General features: G+C 27.9%; 1 protein-coding gene across 1 annotated transcript in view; it reads left to right on the plus strand.

The window, feature by feature from the left end:
- ALK (ALK receptor tyrosine kinase) overlaps window positions 1–20907 on the plus strand; it is a 173473-nt gene that overhangs the window by 32905 nt on the left and 119661 nt on the right. Inside the window, exon 5 of the mRNA XM_058170106.1 lies at window positions 5647–5816. Coding sequence (XP_058026089.1) covers window positions 5647–5816 — 170 coding nt within the window. The remainder of the gene's footprint in view (window positions 1–5646; window positions 5817–20907) is intronic.

Below are 20907 nucleotides of genomic sequence, written 5' to 3' on the forward strand. Positions count from 1 at the left end.
TAGTAAGTGCCCTGTGTTTGATGACAGAGATTTCAGAGACCTTGGATGTAGTATCTGGTACCAGAACTAAACAAAGCCTGTCCAACAACTGAAATGCATAACGGAAAATTAGAGGTGAACTATGTGAAAGTAATATTAATATAAGAGATTTATCTAGTACAGTTACAGACACAGACAAAAACAAAATTGCTGGGTTAGAAATGCTAGAATGATCTAAGAAGTACCTAGAAAGATGCTATGAAGGGGAGAAACAATGAATGCTATGAATGGAAACATTTAGAATTCCATATTACCTCCCCTGCTGCTTAAGGTCTCTATGAAATGAATGGAAAATGACATACAAAGTTAGGCATTATTGCTATGCAAATAGCAGTTAGTACTGTATTGGGTTTTTTACCCTTTTATCATATCAAAGTATGAGGGCCAAATACTTATCTAAGACTGATGGAAATTGAATGTGCTTTAAGGTCAGCCTAGATCAAATGGAATTAATTGTAGTGCCAGAACGGTGCTTATTCAAGATCCAGTCCACCCCTCTAGAAGGAGCCATGTTCAGGGATGCACCTGAGCCCAACCTATCTCTAAATTAAACTTCTAAACTGGCCAGTTTATCTTCTAAATTAAACTTCTAAACTGGCCAGTTTATCTTCTAAATTAAACTTCTAAACTGGCCAGTTTATCTTCTAAATTAAACTTCTAAACTGGCCAGTTTATCTTCTAAATTAAACTTCTAAACTGGCCAGTTTATCTTCTAAATTAAACTTCTAAACTGGCCAGTTTATCTTCTAAATTAAACTTCTAAACTGGCCAGTTTATCTTCTAAATTAAACTTCTAAACTGGCCAGTTTATCTTCTAAATTAAACTTCTAAACTGGCCAGTTTATCTTCTAAATTAAACTTCTAAACTGGCCAGTTTATCTTCTAAATTAAACTTCTAAACTGGCCAGTTTATCTTCTAAATTAAACTTCTAAACTGGCCAGTTTATCTTCTAAATTAAACTTCTAAACTGGCCAGTTTATCTTCTAAATTAAACTTCTAAACTGGCCAGTTTATCTTCTAAATTAAACTTCTAAACTGGCCAGTTTATCTTCTAAATTAAACTTCTAAACTGGCCAGTTTATCTTCTAAATTAAACTTCTAAACTGGCCAGTTTATCTTCTAAATTAAACTTCTAAACTGGCCAGTTTATCTTCTAAATTAAACTTCTAAACTGGCCAGTTTATCTTCTAAATTAAACTTCTAAACTGGCCAGTTTATCTTCTAAATTAAACTTCTAAACTGGCCAGTTTATCTTCTAAATTAAACTTCTAAACTGGCCAGTTTATCTTCTAAATTAAACTTCTAAACTGGCCAGTTTATCTTCTAAATTAAACTTCTAAACTGGCCAGTTTATCTTCTAAATTAAACTTCTAAACTGGCCAGTTTATCTTCTAAATTAAACTTCTAAACTGGCCAGTTTATCTTCTAAATTAAACTTCTAAACTGGCCAGTTTATCTTCTAAATTAAACTTCTAAACTGGCCAGTTTATCTTCTAAATTAAACTTCTAAACTGGCCAGTTTATCTTCTAAATTAAACTTCTAAACTGGCCAGTTTATCTTCTAAATTAAACTTCTAAACTGGCCAGTTTATCTTCTAAATTAAACTTCTAAACTGGCCAGTTTATCTTCTAAATTAAACTTCTAAACTGGCCAGTTTATCTTCTAAATTAAACTTCTAAACTGGCCAGTTTATCTTCTAAATTAAACTTCTAAACTGGCCAGTTTATCTTCTAAATTAAACTTCTAAACTGGCCAGTTTATCTTCTAAATTAAACTTCTAAACTGGCCAGTTTATCTTCTAAATTAAACTTCTAAACTGGCCAGTTTATCTTCTAAATTAAACTTCTAAACTGGCCAGTTTATCTTCTAAATTAAACTTCTAAACTGGCCAGTTTATCTTCTAAATTAAACTTCTAAACTGGCCAGTTTATCTTCTAAATTAAACTTCTAAACTGGCCAGTTTATCTTCTAAATTAAACTTCTAAACTGGCCAGTTTATCTTCTAAATTAAACTTCTAAACTGGCCAGTTTATCTTCTAAATTAAACTTCTAAACTGGCCAGTTTATCTTCTAAATTAAACTTCTAAACTGGCCAGTTTATCTTCTAAATTAAACTTCTAAACTGGCCAGTTTATCTTCTAAATTAAACTTCTAAACTGGCCAGTTTATCTTCTAAATTAAACTTCTAAACTGGCCAGTTTATCTTCTAAATTAAACTTCTAAACTGGCCAGTTTATCTTCTAAATTAAACTTCTAAACTGGCCAGTTTATCTTCTAAATAATCTATTATAATGCTATAATACAGGCTCTGAAGATAGTACAGAAAATTCAGTAACTGCAGGATATGATGGATTTCTTATTCTAGTCCATCACTTGCTTAAAAGTATTAGCACTAAACGATCATATACTTCTCAGGCAAAGGCAAAGAATTCAGTCTTGCCAGTAAATATGTACCGTAAGTGGTTTCTCTTGGGGAAGTCTCAACATGCCCCCTTCTAGCAAAGTCTTTTGATGAGACTATGTTCCACCTCAAGGGGAGCTAGGGAAGAGCTTGGTCTAATAACCTCAATATTAACCAATTTGTTTTATAGTGAATATTCAGCCAAGTCCTTCTTTTTTACTCCTATAAACAAGTGACTATCCTTTTCTTTCAATGTTCGTTCTGTTTCACCTTTTCTGCTTTATTTTGAATTGTGCTGTTGAACTCTGTCCTTACTTTTTGTTGGTGGTGGGTTTATTTCTTTTCTTAGAAGTGAATTAATGTAATGTTGGAAATCACTATAAAGCTTGCTATTGAAATATTCTTAGTAAATATGGAAAGGAGCTCTAAGATCAGTTGGAGTGAGACACGTAAACTCTTATACTGTCTAGAAAGAAATGCAGAGTTCTTTGATCTCCAAACCAGCCAGATTATATAGAAGCTAGAAAGTGTGATGCTGATCCTTATTTCCCACAATATGACATACAGAAGGAATAAGAATGGAGCTCAAGGCTAAAGCATTATAACTTTAGTTTTGAGTGGCTGAGAAAGTATTGAAACCAGCATAAGCCATCTCTGAAATGATTACCAGAATAGTTATTCCATCTCACTGCATCTTGGTTGTGTAAAATAAGGTATATAAGAAAAGGAAGTGGCATTTATATTCCAGGAAATGTGAAACTTTTATAGCAACTCGACTTTAGATTACTCTGGGTGGAGGGGAGAATGAACACAGATAGGATAGGATAGGATAGGATAGGATAGGATAGGATAGGATAGGATAGGATAGGATAGGATAGGATAGGATGGGATAGGATAGGATAGGATAGGATAGGATAGGATAGGATAGGATAGGATACGATAGGATAGGATAGGATAGGATAGGATACGATAGGATACAATAGGATAGGATAGATGAGATGGGGTAGAAATAGATAGGATAGGATAGGATAGGATAGGATAGGATAGGATAGGATAGGATAGGATAGGATAGGACAGGACAGGACAGGACAGGACAGGACAGGATAGGATAGGATAGGATAGGATAGGATAGGATAGGATAGGATAGGATAGGATAGGATAGGACAGGATAGGATAGGATAGGATAGGATAGGATAGGATAGGATAGGATAGGATAGGATAGGATAGGATAGGATAGGATAGGATAGGATAGGATAGGATAGGATAGGATAGGATAGGATAGGATAGGATAGGATAGGATAGGATAGGATAGGATAGGATAGGATAGGATAGGATAGGATAGGATAGGATAGGATAGGATAGGATAGGATAGGATAGGATAGGATAGGATAGGATAGGATAGGATAGGATAGGATAGGATAGGATAGGATAGGATAGGATAGGATAGGATAGGATAGGATAGGATAGGATAGGATAGGATAGGATAGGATAGGATAGGATAGGATAGGATAGGATAGGATAGGATAGGATAGGATAGGATAGGATAGGATAGGATAGGATAGGATAGGATAGGATAGGATAGGATAGGATAGGATAGGATAGGATAGGATAGGATAGGATAGGATAGGATAGGATAGGATAGGATAGGATAGGATAGGATAGGATAGGATAGGATAGGATAGGATAGGATAGGATAGGATAGGATAGGATAGGATAGGATAGGATAGGATAGGATAGGATAGGATAGGATAGGATAGGATAGGATAGGATAGGATAGGATAGGATAGGATAGGATAGGATAGGATAGGATAGGATAGGATAGGATAGGATAGGATAGGATAGGATAGGATAGGATAGGATAGGATAGGATAGGATAGGATAGGATAGGATAGGATAGGATAGGATAGGATAGGATAGGATAGGATAGGATAGGATAGGATAGGATAGGATAGGATAGGATAGGATAGGATAGGATAGGATAGGATAGGATAGGATAGGATAGGATAGGATAGGATAGGATAGGATAGGATAGGATAGGATAGGATAGGATAGGATACAATGAAGGATAGGATAGGATAGGATAGGATAGGATAGGATAGGATAGGATAGGATAGGATAGGATAGGATAGGATACAATGAAGGATAGGATAGGATAGGATAGGATAGGATAGGATAGGATAGGATAGGATAGGATAGGATAGGATAGGATAGGATAGGATAGGATAGGATAGGATAGGATAGGATAGGATAGGATAGGATAGGATAGGATAGGATAGGATAGGATAGGATAGGATAAGATAGGATAGGATAGGATAGGATAGGATAGGATAGGATAGGATAGGATAGGATAGGATAGGATAGGATAGGATAGGATAGGATAGGATAGGATAGGATAGGATAGGATAGGATAGGATAGGATAGGATAGGATAGGATAGGATAGGATAGGATAGGATAGGATAGGATAGGATAGGATAGGATAGGATAGGATAGGATAGGATAGGATAGGATAGGATAGGATAGGATAGGATAGGATAGGATAGGATAGGATAGGATAGGATAGGATAGGATAGGATAGGATAGGATAGGATAGGATAGGATAGGATAGGATAGGATAGGATAGGATAGGATAGGATAGGATAGGATAGGATAGGATAGGATAGGATAGGATAGGATAGGATAGGATAGGATAGGATAGGATAGGATAGGATACGATAGGATAGGATAGGATACGATACGATACGATAGGATAGGATAGGATAGGATAGGATAGGATAGGATAGGATAAGATAGGATAGGATAGGATAGGATAGGATAGGATAGGATAGGATAGGATAGGATAGGATAGGATAGGATAGGATAGGATAGGATAGGATAGGATAGAATAGGATAGGATTGGAAGGGACCTTGGAGGTCTTCAAGTCCAACTGCCTACCTAGGCAGGAAACCCTACACCATTTCAGACAAATGGATGTCGAATCTCTTCTTAAAAACCTCCAGTGATGGAGCACCCATAATTTCTGGAGGCAAGTTGTTCCACTGATTAATTGTTCTACTGTAACTGTCAGGAAATTTCTCCTTAGCTCTAAGTTGCTTCTGTTCTTGATTAAACGAATGGTGAACATGATTAATTTGGCATAATTCAGCTAGTTGCTATTTCTTAGCATGCTGTTTTAATTGAATTTGCATACATTTTTCTCTCTTAGCTTCAGATATCATGGCTCCTCCAAGGCACATTGCTTGGCGATGTCTCCCTTGTCCTTGTTGAGAATAAGACTGGAAAAGAGCAAAGCAGAAAGCTCTGGCACTTGAATGACCAGAAAGGACTGGGAGTATGGCAAAAGATGATCAGACCTCTCCCTGACGTTTTTGACAGGTAGGGTATATTATGCTTCTTCATATGTCATTTAACAATGAATTCTTGAATGAGCGTTGAATGACTGAAACTGCTGATAAGCAATTAAGACCAGTTAAGCTTTTCTCATTTAAATTCAGATTTAAGCTTTTTATTTGAAAGCAGTGTGGGTTTTTTTTTAAAAAAAATGAATTTCATCTACTTGGTTGTCCAATATTTAATGGGATCAACACAGTCATAGACAGAAAATATAACTTTTTTCTCTACTGCCATTGTTCTGAGAACAATTCCTTTTCCTTCCTCTTTACGTGGAGAAGAGCATCAAACATGCTTGCCCATAGCTCATTCTTTATTTGTTCTTGCTGCCTGCTGATGATAAATGCAGTGAGGTTCTTTTTGAGCCAGTGACTGGTTTCATGATGATTCAGTTCAAAACTGCTTCCTTGACCCGAGACTTAATATAGGCAGTCACTTCAGGAGATAGGCTCAGTATCTTTCTAGCATACGATGCACCTCTGGAGGGTCTTACAAAAGATAAGTTTTCTGCTGCCTTGCACAGGTGTTTCAATGGTTTGAAATCATAGACACACAGTAGCAGAAATGAAGTAGGTATTATTTTGATCACAGAAAGAATACAAGAGACTTAAAAAGCTTTAGCTATCGGGGTCTCCTCTAAATATGCCACTAGAGAACCCCCAAGGCACATGTGTTGTCACACAATTCACCAGTCTGTCAATGCTCAAATCTACACAAATACATCCTATTTTATAAAATAAAGACACAAGCTCTTAATTGTTACTCAGAAAATATTGTTGCTTTAAAACGAGTAACAATAATTTAGTATTAACCCCTGGGAATCCAAAATAGCTAACTCTATACCTTGTTCAAGATACAAAAGTCTCCCACAAACACCACCACTAAATGAAAATCAAATCCCAATCCACTTTTTAAAAAATCTGATGCTCCTCTGTCATCTTTGAGACATTTACATCTCCCCTTCCCAAGTGGCTGAAGAGAAGGAAAATTTGGCTGAAATTTTCAGTGCTGCTGTTGTTCCTTATCTTTTGAGTAGTTAAGTATTCCAGGAACAGCTTCATTGTCTTGAAAGCATGACTCTTTCAATGAGAAAATGTGGAGATCTAAGGTTTTAATGCCTGCTTTATTTGTAAATTGTAAATTTAACAGCTGAGCAGAAATGGCTGGGAAGAAATATCTTTCAAAACAGTTTATAAGGATTAAAACTGAAGAGATGGGAATTAATAGTTCTCATGCTAGAAAGAACTGTCAGTGTATATAATTTCCACTGAAGGCCAAAAATGTAAACTAAAATAGAAGACAGATAGATGACAGACGATAGATGGATAGATAGATGGTTGGTTAGATAGATAGATAGATAGATAGATAGATAGATAGATAGATAGATAGATAGATAGATAGATAGATAGATAGATAGATAGATAGATAGATAGATAGATATAATATAGACTGATTATGTGTTTTTCTGTGATTTGTAGGAGATACATATTCACACAGCTTCTATTTTGTCTGCATTAAAACCACAAAACCAGTTGTCTTGCATCTGTGAACTTCTCTTGCAGCAAATTCCTGAATTCTAAATAAAATATCTGAGAATCAAGACGTATTGCCTAGCCTGTCACAAAGTCTAATACAGATTTACTGGTTGTGTACCCCATGGGATTGGACTTTCAATAGATTCATGGCTATTTTGGTCTCTTTATGCTTCATGCTGTTTCTCCTAAATTTGCATTTCTCTCTCTCTTTCCTTCATATTTTCTGTCTTACTCGTGTATGAACACCCAGTAAGATCATTCAAACATAAGATTCTTCCAACCAATCAGGTATCTTTCTCCTTCCATCTCTCACTGATGATAGTAATCAATGAGGGTGATGTGGTAATTAAAATATAGCACTAGGACAAAGTTTACTTTCAGCCACTGAAGTGTATTGGATTACAAAGTGCCAGTCTTTTTCTCTGTACCCTCACAAGGTAAATAAATAAATAAATAAATAAATAAATAAATAAATAAATAAATAAATAAATAAATAAATAAATAAATAAATAAATAAATAAATAAATAAATAAATAAATAAATAAATAAATAAATAAATAAATAAATAAATAAATAAATAAATAAATAAATAAATAAATAAATAAATAAATAAATAAATAAATAAATAAATAAATAAATAAATAAATAAATAAATAAATAAATAAATAAATAAATAAATAAATAAATAAATAAATAAATAAATAAATAAATAAATAAATAAATAAATAAATAAATAAATAAATAAATAAATAAATAAATAAATAAATAAATAAATAAATAAATAAATAAATAAATAAATAAATAAATAAATAAATAAATAAATAAATAAATAAATAAATAAATAAATAAATAAATAAATAAATAAATAAATAAATAAATAAATAAATAAATAAATAAATAAATAAATAAATAAATAAATAAATAAATAAATAAATAAATAAATAAATAAATAAATAAATAAATAAATAAATAAATAAATAAATAAATAAATAAATAAATAAATAAATAAATAAATAAATAAATAAATAAATAAATAAATAAATAAATAAATAAATAAATAAATAAATAAATAAATAAATAAATAAATAAATAAATAAATAAATAAATAAATAAATAAATAAATAAATAAATAAATAAATAAATAAATAAATAAATAAATAAATAAATAAATAAATAAATAAATAAATAAATAAATAAATAAATAAATAAATAAATAAATAAATAAATAAATAAATAAATAAATAAATAAATAAATAAATAAATAAATAAATAAATAAATAAATAAATAAATAAATAAATAAATAAATAAATAAATAAATAAATAAATAAATAAATAAATAAATAAATAAATAAATAAATAAATAAATAAATAAATAAATAAATAAATAAATAAATAAATAAATAAATAAATAAATAAATAAATAAATAAATAAATAAATAAATAAATAAATAAATAAATAAATAAATAAATAAATAAATAAATAAATAAATAAATAAATAAATAAATAAATAAATAAATAAATAAATAAATAAATAAATAAATAAATAAATAAATAAATAAATAAATAAATAAATAAATAAATAAATAAATAAATAAATAAATAAATAAATAAATAAATAAATAAATAAATAAATAAATAAATAAATAAATAAATAAATAAATAAATAAATAAATAAATAAATAAATAAATAAATAAATAAATAAATAAATAAATAAATAAATAAATAAATAAATAAATAAATAAATAAATAAATAAATAAATAAATAAATAAATAAATAAATAAATAAATAAATAAATAAATAAATAAATAAATAAATAAATAAATAAATAAATAAATAAATAAATAAATAAATAAATAAATAAATAAATAAATAAATAAATAAATAAATAAATAAATAAATAAATAAATAAATAAATAAATAAATAAATAAATAAATAAATAAATAAATAAATAAATAAATAATATTCACCACTTTCTCTATAAAAGAAAAGGTTTTTTAGAGATCACAGAGGGATTTATTTGTCTCAGGAACATCTCTCTATTCCTAGCTGTCATCCCCAATGCTAACCTAAAAACATGAGAAAGTTCTAAGTGCTTAAGCCTTTGCTGAAAATAATATATTTACTGTTTGTGTCTCAGCCTTAACTCTTTCGTTCATGTTAAAAACAATGCATATAATTTTAAAGGCACCTTGGTGGAGATACGATGCTGAAAATGCAATTCATCTTCCTGACTCTTGACATAGCATAGTATAGTGTGGGTTAATACAAAAAGCATTCTGTTGTGGATATGAAATTAATGTACGATATAAAACTATCAGCATTGCCTCCTTTTGCTATTCTTTGTTGCCTCTGCCCTCCATAGTAAGATGTGGTGGCTTCATTTCTTTTAGTTATCTTCCATTTTTCAGTAGCTTTTTAAAATTCATTTGTCTAGCATCATTTATGTGTTGCCAAGGTAACAATTTCTATTCTATTCTATTCTATTCTATTCTATTCTATTCTATTCTATTCTATTCTATTCTATTCTATTCTATTCTATTCTATTCTATTCTATTCTATTCTATTCTATTCTATTCTATTCTTTTCTATTCTATTCTATTCTATTCTATTCTATTCTATTCTATTCTATTCTATTCTATTCTATTCTATTCTATTCTATTCTATTCTATTCTATTCTATTCTATTCTATTCTATTCTATTCTATTCTATTCTATTCTATTCTATTCTATTCTATTCTATTCTATTCTATTCTATTCTATTCTATTCTATTCTATTCTATTCTATTCTATTCTATTCTATTCTATTCTATTCTATTCTATTCTATTCTATTCTATTCTATTCTATTCTATTCTATTCTATTCTATTCTATTCTATTCTATTCTATTCTATTCTATTCTATTCTATTCTATTCTATTCTATTCTATTCTATTCTATTCTATTCTATTCTATTCTATTCTATTCTATTCTATTCTATTCTATTCTATTCTATTCTATTCTATTCTATTCTATTCTATTCTATTCTATTCTATTCTATTCTATTCTATTCTATTCTATTCTATTCTATTCTATTCTATTCTATTCTATTCTATTCTATTCTATTCTATTCTATTCTATTCTATTCTATTCTATTCTATTCTATTCTATTCTATTCTATTCTATTCTATTCTATTCTATTCTATTCTATTCTATTCTATTCTATTCTATTCTATTCTATTCTATTCTATTCTATTCTATTCTATTCTATTCTATTCTATTCTATTCTATTCTATTCTATTCTATTCTATTCTATTCTATTCTATTCTATTCTATTCTATTCTATTCTATTCTATTCTATTCTATTCTATTCTATTCTATTCTATTCTATTCTATTCTATTCTATTCTATTCTATTCTATTCTATTCTATTCTATTCTATTCTATTCTATTCTATTCTATTCTATTCTATTCTATTCTATTCTATTCTATTCTATTCTATTCTATTCTATTCTATTCTATTCTATTCTATTCTATTCTATTCTATTCTATTCTATTCTATTCTATTCTATTCTATTCTATTCTATTCTATTCTATTCTATTCTATTCTATTCTATTCTATTCTATTCTATTCTATTCTATTCTATTCTATTCTATTCTATTCTATTCTATTCTATTCTATTCTATTCTATTCTATTCTATTCTATTCTATTCTATTCTATTCTATTCTATTCTATTCTATTCTATTCTATTCTATTCTATTCTATTCTATTCTATTCTATTCTATTCTATTCTATTCTATTCTATTCTATTCTATTCTATTCTATTCTATTCTATTCTATTCTATTCTATTCTATTCTATTCTATTCTATTCTATTCTATTCTATTCTATTCTATTCTATTCTATTCTATTCTATTCTATTCTATTCTATTCTATTCTATTCTATTCTATTCTATTCTATTCTATTCTATTCTATTCTATTCTATTCTATTCTATTCTATTCTATTCTATTCTATTCTATTCTATTCTATTCTATTCTATTCTATTCTATTCTATTCTATTCTATTCTATTCTATTCTATTCTATTCTATTCTATTCTATTCTATTCTATTCTATTCTATTCTATTCTATTCTATTCTATTCTATTCTATTCTATTCTATTCTATTCTATTCTATTCTATTCTATTCTATTCTATTCTATTCTATTCTATTCTATTCTATTCTATTCTATTCTATTCTATTCTATTCTATTCTATTCTATTCTATTCTATTCTATTCTATTCTATTCTATTCTATTCTATTCTATTCTATTCTATTCTATTCTATTCTATTCTATTCTATTCTATTCTATTCTATTCTATTCTATTCTATTCTATTCTATTCTATTCTATTCTATTCTATTCTATTCTATTCTATTCTATTCTATTCTATTCTATTCTATTCTATTCTATTCTATTCTATTCTATTCTATTCTATTCTATTCTATTCTATTCTATTCTATTCTATTCTATTCTATTCTATTCTATTCTATTCTATTCTATTCTATTCTATTCTATTCTATTCTATTCTATTCTATTCTATTCTATTCTATTCTATTCTATTCTATTCTATTCTATTCTATTCTATTCTATTCTATTCTATTCTATTCTATTCTATTCTATTCTATTCTATTCTATTCTATTCTATTCTATTCTATTCTATTCTATTCTATTCTATTCTATTCTATTCTATTCTATTCTATTCTATTCTATATACAGCCAGTTAGTTCAGTTAAACTAGGGGTAGTTGTAGGGATATTCCATTCATCAATAGAAGCTGATTTTGGCCAGCCCTGCCCTGGAAAAAGATGTTACAGTGGACATACAAAAGAAACTGGCTGATGTCTTAATAATTAAAAGAGATACACAAATAACATACTAAGTGAGTGACCTGGATAATTTTCATTTATTGGATTTATAAAAGAGATATATTGAAGTTTTGAAGAATTTTTTGAGAAGGGACAAAGAAAAAGTGAAAAGAAATCAAGTTCTAGGATATTATTTGGACTAAAGTCAAGATTGTTAGAAACAAAGGGAAGAAATATTAAGTTGTTTACTTGATCAAGGTTAAAATACATATGTTGCAGTGGTGGGATTCAGCCAGTTCGCACCACTTCGGGAGAACTGGTTGTTAACTTTCTGAGCAGTTTGGCAAACTGGTTGTTGCAAGAAATCATTATGGCAGAGAACCGGTTGTTAAATTACTTGAATCCCACCACTGATATGTTGTTATCTTTGTTAACCATTAATGAACTTTTGCTGACATCAGGACTGAAATATATTGAAGTTTTGAAGAATTTTTTGAGAAGGGACAAAGAAAAAGTGAAAAGAAATCAAGTTCTAGGATATTATTATTATTATTATTATTATTATTATTATTATTATTATTATTATTATTATTATTATTATTATTATTATTATTATTATTATTATTATTATTATTATTATTATTATTATTATTATTATTATTATTATTATTATTATTATTATTATTATTATTATTATTATTATTATTATTATTATTATTATTATTATTATTATTATTATTATTATTATTATTATTATTATTATTATTATTATTATTATTATTATTATTATTATTATTATTATTATTATTATTATTATTATTATTATTATTATTATTATTATTATTATTATTATTATTATTATTATTATTATTATTATTATTATTATTATTATTATTATTATTATTATTATTATTATTATTATTATTATTATTATTATTATTATTATTATTATTATTATTATTATTATTATTATTATTATTATTATTATTATTATTATTATTATTATTATTATTATTATTATTATTATTATTATTATTATTATTATTATTATTATTATTATTATTATTATTATTATTATTATTATTATTATTATTATTATTATTATTATTATTATTATTATTATTATTATTATTATTATTATTATTATTATTATTATTATTATTATTATTATTATTATTATTATTATTATTATTATTATTATTATTATTATTATTATTATTATTATTATTATTATTATTATTATTATTATTATTATTATTATTATTATTATTATTATTATTATTATTATTATTATTATTATTATTATTATTATTATTATTATTATTATTATTATTATTATTATTATTATTATTATTATTATTATTATTATTATTATTATTATTATTATTATTATTATTATTATTATTATTATTATTATTATTATTATTATTATTATTATTATTATTATTATTATTATTATTATTATTATTATTATTATTATTATTATTATTATTATTATTATTATTATTATTATTATTATTATTATTATTATTATTATTATTATTATTATTATTATTATTATTATTATTATTATTATTATTATTATTATTATTATTATTATTATTATTATTATTATTATTATTATTATTATTATTATTATTATTATTATTATTATTATTATTATTATTATTATTATTATTATTATTATTATTATTATTATTATTATTATTATTATTATTATTATTATTATTATTATTATTATTATTATTATTATTATTATTATTATTATTATTATTATTATTATTATTATTATTATTATTATTATTATTATTATTATTATTATTATTATTATTATTATTATTATTATTATTATTATTATTATTATTATTATTATTATTATTATTATTATTATTATTATTATTATTATTATTATTATTATTATTATTATTATTATTATTATTATTATTATTATTATTATTATTATTATTATTATTATTATTATTATTATTATTATTATTATTATTATTATTATTATTATTATTATTATTATTATTATTATTATTATTATTATTATTATTATTATTATTATTATTATTATTATTATTATTATTATTATTATTATTATTATTATTATTATTATTATTATTATTATTATTATTATTATTATTATTATTATTATTATTATTATTATTATTATTATTATTATTATTATTATTATTATTATTATTATTATTATTATTATTATTATTATTATTATTATTATTATTATTATTATTATTATTATTATTATTATTATTATTATTATTATTATTATTATTATTATTATTATTATTATTATTATTATTATTATTATTATTATTATTATTATTATTATTATTATTATTATTATTATTATTATTATTATTATTATTATTATTATTATTATTATTATTATTATTATTATTATTATTATTATTATTATTATTATTATTATTATTATTATTATTATTATTATTATTATTATTATTATTATTATTATTATTATTATTATTATTATTATTATTATTATTATTATTATTATTATTATTATTATTATTATTATTATTATTATTATTATTATTATTATTATTATTATTATTATTATTATTATTATTATTATTATTATTATTATTATTATTATTATTATTATTATTATTATTATTATTATTATTATTATTATTATTATTATTATTATTATTATTATTATTATTATTATTATTATTATTATTATTATTATTATTATTATTATTATTATTATTATTATTATTATTATAGCCATGTTTTAAGCCAGGCTGTACTGCACTTTCGCTGGTTTTTGAATATGTTTTTACAATCTCAATTACATGTTTTATACATTCACATTTGTGAACTTCTCGCATGGCTGCTCTGAAGCCAACAAAGAGTACAACAAAGTTGCCTGATTATTCCTCAGCTGTTAGAGGGATTCAAAACACTAAAGGAACCATTTCTAGTTCTACTATCCATCAAAATAGTTGTATCAGCCATTTAATCATAAAATCTTTAACTTATTTAGTTTCTGAATCATATTTCATCCAGCAAGTGCTCTCAGTTTCATACAGTACAAGATTTTCAAATTCAACCAGGTCTCTAAAATATTCTCCCGTGTTTATACAGTTCCTTGATACCATGCTACTTATTTCAAGCTATTGAAAGGTATTGAAACCAGGTGATTCAGACCATTATGAAGAAAAAGTATCATAGATTTTATCTTTTTTATTATTAATAATCAAACCTTGCAATCTATATGAGTTATTTTCTCTCCATTGAGTGTGATTTTTATGTATTTTCCTCACCACAAAACATGCAGAAGGGATGAATCTGGACTATTTATTTTTCTAAATTTACTTCAAACTATCAGTATGCTACTTATTATTGCACAATCTGTTACTGATTCAACATTTCCTGCTACCTGGATCTGCAGTGCCCTGGATGTCTTCCAACGGCATGATCTTGCACCCCAAGTGTTCTATATTTATGATACCAAAAGGGAGGAGGAAGAAATACCTATGGACAGGCTAAAAACTTGCTGATCTTAATTCTCCAAACAATAAAGAAAAGATACTCACAGCTTGGGAGCCAAATTAAAAGTGACATTCAGTCACATGCAGCTTTTTTTGAAGTATTTATTTCTAAAGGCAGCCATGGACTCTGGAGTCTGAAGTAGGAAACTGACATATGGTGGAATGCTTCTTAATCTTTTCTCCTGTAGTAGTTCCTCACTTGTTTTTCTTTCAAGGAGAAAGAAAACATGAAATGTAGGGAAGATATCTCTAGCAATCTCTGCTCAATGTAGTTTCAGTTCACGTTAGCAGGCAGTGATGCAGGCAGTGATGCAGGGAATGGATATATTAAGAGCAATTCACAAATGAAACAAGAATTTTGGACTAATGATTTCTGATCGTATGTCACATTTCTATTTTGCTGTACAGAACAAATAATCCTATGGTGCAATTCCCCTAAGCATTACGAATTGAAAATATTTTCCCTGTACCTTGCCCCAAATAATTTTCTTTACAAATAATTAACTCCCACAGCAATTTATTTTCCCAAAACTGTTATTTTCTTTCAAACCTTTGGAAATGATTTTTTCGTCAATCAAGAAATATCAAATTTGTTGTGGTAGCTGTCTTTCAATGAAGTCCAATCCCATCTGCAATGTACTCAGTGCAGCCAGGTTCTCTGTACTTCTTCCTCCAATTTAAATTGAAATGATTGCAAGAATAATGAAATTTAAATTAGTTAGCTTGCCCACCATATATTTTGTGACTATGTCAAGTTTACATTATTTATTTATTTATTTTATTTTATTTTATTTTATTTTATTTTATTTTATTTTATTTTATTTTATTTTATTTTATTTTATTTTATTTTATTTTATTTTATTTTATTTTATTTTATTTTATTTTATTTTATTTTATTTTATTTTATTTTATTTTATTTTATTTTATTTTATTTTATTTTATTTTATTTTATTTTATTTTATTTTATTTTATTTTATTTTATTTTATTTTATTTTATTTTATTTTATTTTATTTTATTTTATTTTATTTTATTTTATTTTATTTTATTTTATTTTATTTTATTTTATTTTATTTTATTTTATTTTATTTTATTTTATTTTATTTTATTTTATTTTATTTTATTTTATTTTATTTTATTTTATTTTATTTTATTTTATTTTATTTTATTTTATTTTATTTTATTTTATTTTATTTTATTTTATTTTATTTTATTTTATTTTATTTTATTTTATTTTATTTTATTTTATTTTATTTTATTTTATTTTATTTTATTTTATTTTATTTTATTTTATTTTATTTTATTTTATTTTATTTTATTTTATTTTATTTTATTTTATTTTATTTTATTTTATTTTATTTTATTTTATTTTATTTTATTTTATTTTATTTTATTTTATTTTATTTTATTTTATTTTATTTTATTTTATTTTATTTTATTTTATTTTATTTTATTTTATTTTATTTTATTTTATTTTTCTAAATTTACTTCAAACTATCAGTATGCTACTTATTATTGCACAATCTGTTACTGATTCAACATTTAATATCCAACAAATTGGGCTCCACCCATCCAAATCCAAGGGAAACAACCAGACTTTATGGTTCTTTGAAATGTAACCAGAGTGGGAGCCATCTGGACCTCTGGGCCATCTCTTTCCAGAGATAAGTGCTGTGAGGGAGAAGGCACAATTTTCTGGTTCTGATACATGTCAAGGTTCCAGAAAAACCTCTTCTGCATAAAAAAACTCAGAAGCCATTGTTTTTCAGAGTTCTTTACTAGCATGAGGAAACTGGCACACGATGAGTGAAATTCCAAAACTGAATTTCCGGATTCTTTTCCCAGTTATACAAACCCCAAGAGTCCCACCCCCCTGACCCCTTTGATGGTCACATGGTCCCACGTTCTCCCAGTTCATTCGAATATCTTCTTGCCACTCTTCCTGCAGATGTGAACACCATCCGACCTTGACCGCTTGAAGAATGTTACCATACCCCTCAGCCCCCCTTCTTCCCCTCAGGGGAAAAATGTGGCAGCGTCTGGAACCCTAAAGTCTAGTATGGTTTCCAGGCCTGACAGGCGTCCCCCCTTGGAAAAGAAGCTATATCCTAGGAAAGAAAACAAAGAGTTGATAAAGAAGAGTGTCAGTGGTCCACACTTCCCTTCTACCCCCACCCCCCAAGAGGTTTTTAGGTTTGTCAGGGAAAGTGTCGTGAAATTGTTTAATCAAATTGTCCGCATTTACTTTCCAACTTTTGACCCAAGTAGATTCAGATAATGGATATCCCTTCCAGTGGACTAAATATTGTAATTGACCTCTGTATAGTCTAGAGTCAAGGATTTTCTTGATTTCATAGTGGGTTTCACCTTGGATTATCAAGGGTGCTGGGGGAGCGGCAGGTTGAGGTCTCAGACCAGACTGTCTAGCAGGTTTTAATAAGCTAGTATGGAATACCGGGTGTATTTTCCCTAACATTCGAGGGAGCTTGAGTTGGACGGTAACGGGAGTAATAATTTTACATTTAATATCCAACAAAGTGGGCTCCACCCATCCAAATCCAAGGGAAACAACCAGAATTTATGGTTCTTTGAAATATAAACAGAGTGGGAGCCATCTGGACCTCTGGGCCATCTCTTTCCAGAGATAAGTGCTGTGAGGGAGAAGGCACAATTTTCTGGTTCTGATACATGTCAAGGTTCCAGAAAAACCTCTTCTGCATAAAAAAACTCAGAAGCCATTGTTTTTCAGAGTTCTTTACTAGCATGAGGAAACTGGCACACGATGAGTGAAATTCCAAAACTGAATTTCCGGATTCTTTTCCCAGTTATACAAACCCCAAGAGTCCCACCCCCCTGACCCCTTTGATGGTCACATGGTCCCACGTTCTCCCAGTTCATTCGAATATCTTCTTGCCACTCTTCCTGCAGATGTGAACACCATCCGACCTTGACCGCTTGAAGAATGTTACCATACCCCTCAGCCCCCCTTCTTCCCCTCAGGGGAAAAATGTGGCAGCGTCTGGAACCCTAAAGTCTAGTATGGTTTCCAGGCCTGACAGGCGTCCCCCCTTGGAAAAGAAGCTATATCCTAGGAAAGAAAACAAAGAGTTGATAAAGAAGAGTGTCAGTGGTCCACACTTCCCTTCTACCCCCACCCCCCAAGAGGTTTTTAGGTTTGTCAGGGAAAGTGTCGTGAAATTGTTTAATCAAATTGTCCGCATTTACTTTCCAACTTTTGACCCAAGTAGATTCAGATAATGGATATCCTTCCAGTGGACTAAATATTGTAATTGACCTCTGTATAGTCTAGAGTCAAGGATTTTCTTGATTTCATAGTGGGTTTCACCTTGGATTATCAAGGGTGGTGGGGGAGCGGCAGGTTGAGGTCTCAGACCAGTCTGTCTAGCAGGATTTAATAAGCTGGTATGGAATACCGGTGTATTTTCCCAACATTCGAGGGAGCTTGAGTTGGACGGTAACGGATTAATAATTTGTACAATGGGGAAAGGACCCAAAACTTTTGGACCGAATTTTCTGCTGGGTATTCTCAACCTTAGATACTTAGTAGATAAAAAGACTTTATCTCCAATGCAAAAAGGGGGTTGAAGGGAACGGTGTTTGTCAGCTTGGGCTTTGTAATTCTGAGCTGTCACAGCTAAGGCCTTTTTTGTATTTTCCCAACCTTTTTTCAACGAATTCATCCAGTCCGTTAAGGAAACGGAAGTGGGGGGTTGCACAGGGAGTTCAGGCATTGGAACGAAGTCCATGCCGGTGGTTACTTGAAAAGGGGTTAACCCCGTGCTGCTGTGTACAGCATTATTATATGCGACTTCTGCAAATGGTAACAAATCTGACCAGTTTTCTTGTTGGTAATTTACATAACAACGTATGTATTGTTCCACCATCGAGTTCAATTTTTCAGCCACTCCATTGGTCTCCAGATGGAACCCTGAACTAAGTCCTTGAGATGACCCAATGGACGGTAGGAACTCCCTCCAGAACTTGGCTGTGAATTGAACACCCCTGTCGGATATTATCCTTTTAGGAACTCCATGCAGTCTGTAGATGTGTTTGACGAAGAGCTTTGCTAATTTTCTCGCCGATGGCAATCCGGTGCACACAGTGAAATAGGCCTGTTTAGAGAACAAGTCCATGCCGGTGGTTATTTGAAAAGGGGTTAACCCCGTGCTGCTGTGTACAGCATTATTATATGCGACTTCTGCAAATGGTAACAAATCTGACCAGTTTTCTTGTTGGTAATTTACATAACACCGTATGTATTGTTCCACCATCGAGTTCAATTTCTCAGCTGCTCCATTGGTCTCCGGATGTAACCCAGAACTAAGTCCTTGAGACGACCCAATGGACCGTAGGAACTCCCTCCAGAACTTGGCTGTGAATTGAACACCCCTGTCAGATATTATCCTTTTAGGAACTCCCTCCAGAACTTGGCTGTGAATTGAACACCCCTGTCGGATATTATCCTTTTAGGAACTCCATGCAGTCTGTAGATGTGTTTGACGAAGAGCTTTGCTAATTTTCTCGCCGATGGTAACCCGCTGCACGCAGTGAAATGGGCCTGTTTAGAGAATAAGTCCACTACGGTCCATATCACTGTATTTCCCCCACTAGATGGGAGTTCAACAATACAATCCATGGCAATCTCTTCCCAGGGTCTGGTGGGTTTGGCTATGGGTTGTAGGAGTCCAGGGGGTTTCCCTGGTCTGGACTTCATGGTAGCGCAGGTAGCACAGCTCTGGACATAGTCTTAGACATCTGATTTCATTTTTGGCCACCAGAATTGTCTTCTAGCCAAGTGGAGAGTTTTTAAAAATCCAAAGTGACCTCCTAGGCGAGAGTCGTGGCTTCTCTGTAGTATAGGCAGCCGCATAGCGATGGGTACATAAATCTTGGTTCCCTTCCAGGGTATCCCATCCCTTAAGGTGAGGTCTGGCAAGTTTTCTTTAAACCAAGCATCGTCAGTGAGTGCTGATTTTAATTCCGCTAGTAGTTTATTTGGTGGGATGTTAGTACTACGGCGTGATCGCGGTCGAGTAAGTGCTTGGCTGGCCGGTTCGCTATCGGGAATCATCGCATGTATTACCTCTTCGCGTTGGCTGTCAAATTGTGGTTTCCTAGATAGGGCGTCAGCCAGTAGATTTTGGTCGCCGGGGATGTAT

This window comes from Ahaetulla prasina, chromosome 1 (genome assembly GCF_028640845.1).
Source record: "Ahaetulla prasina isolate Xishuangbanna chromosome 1, ASM2864084v1, whole genome shotgun sequence".
In the NCBI taxonomy this organism is placed as follows: Eukaryota; Metazoa; Chordata; class Lepidosauria; order Squamata; family Colubridae; genus Ahaetulla; species Ahaetulla prasina.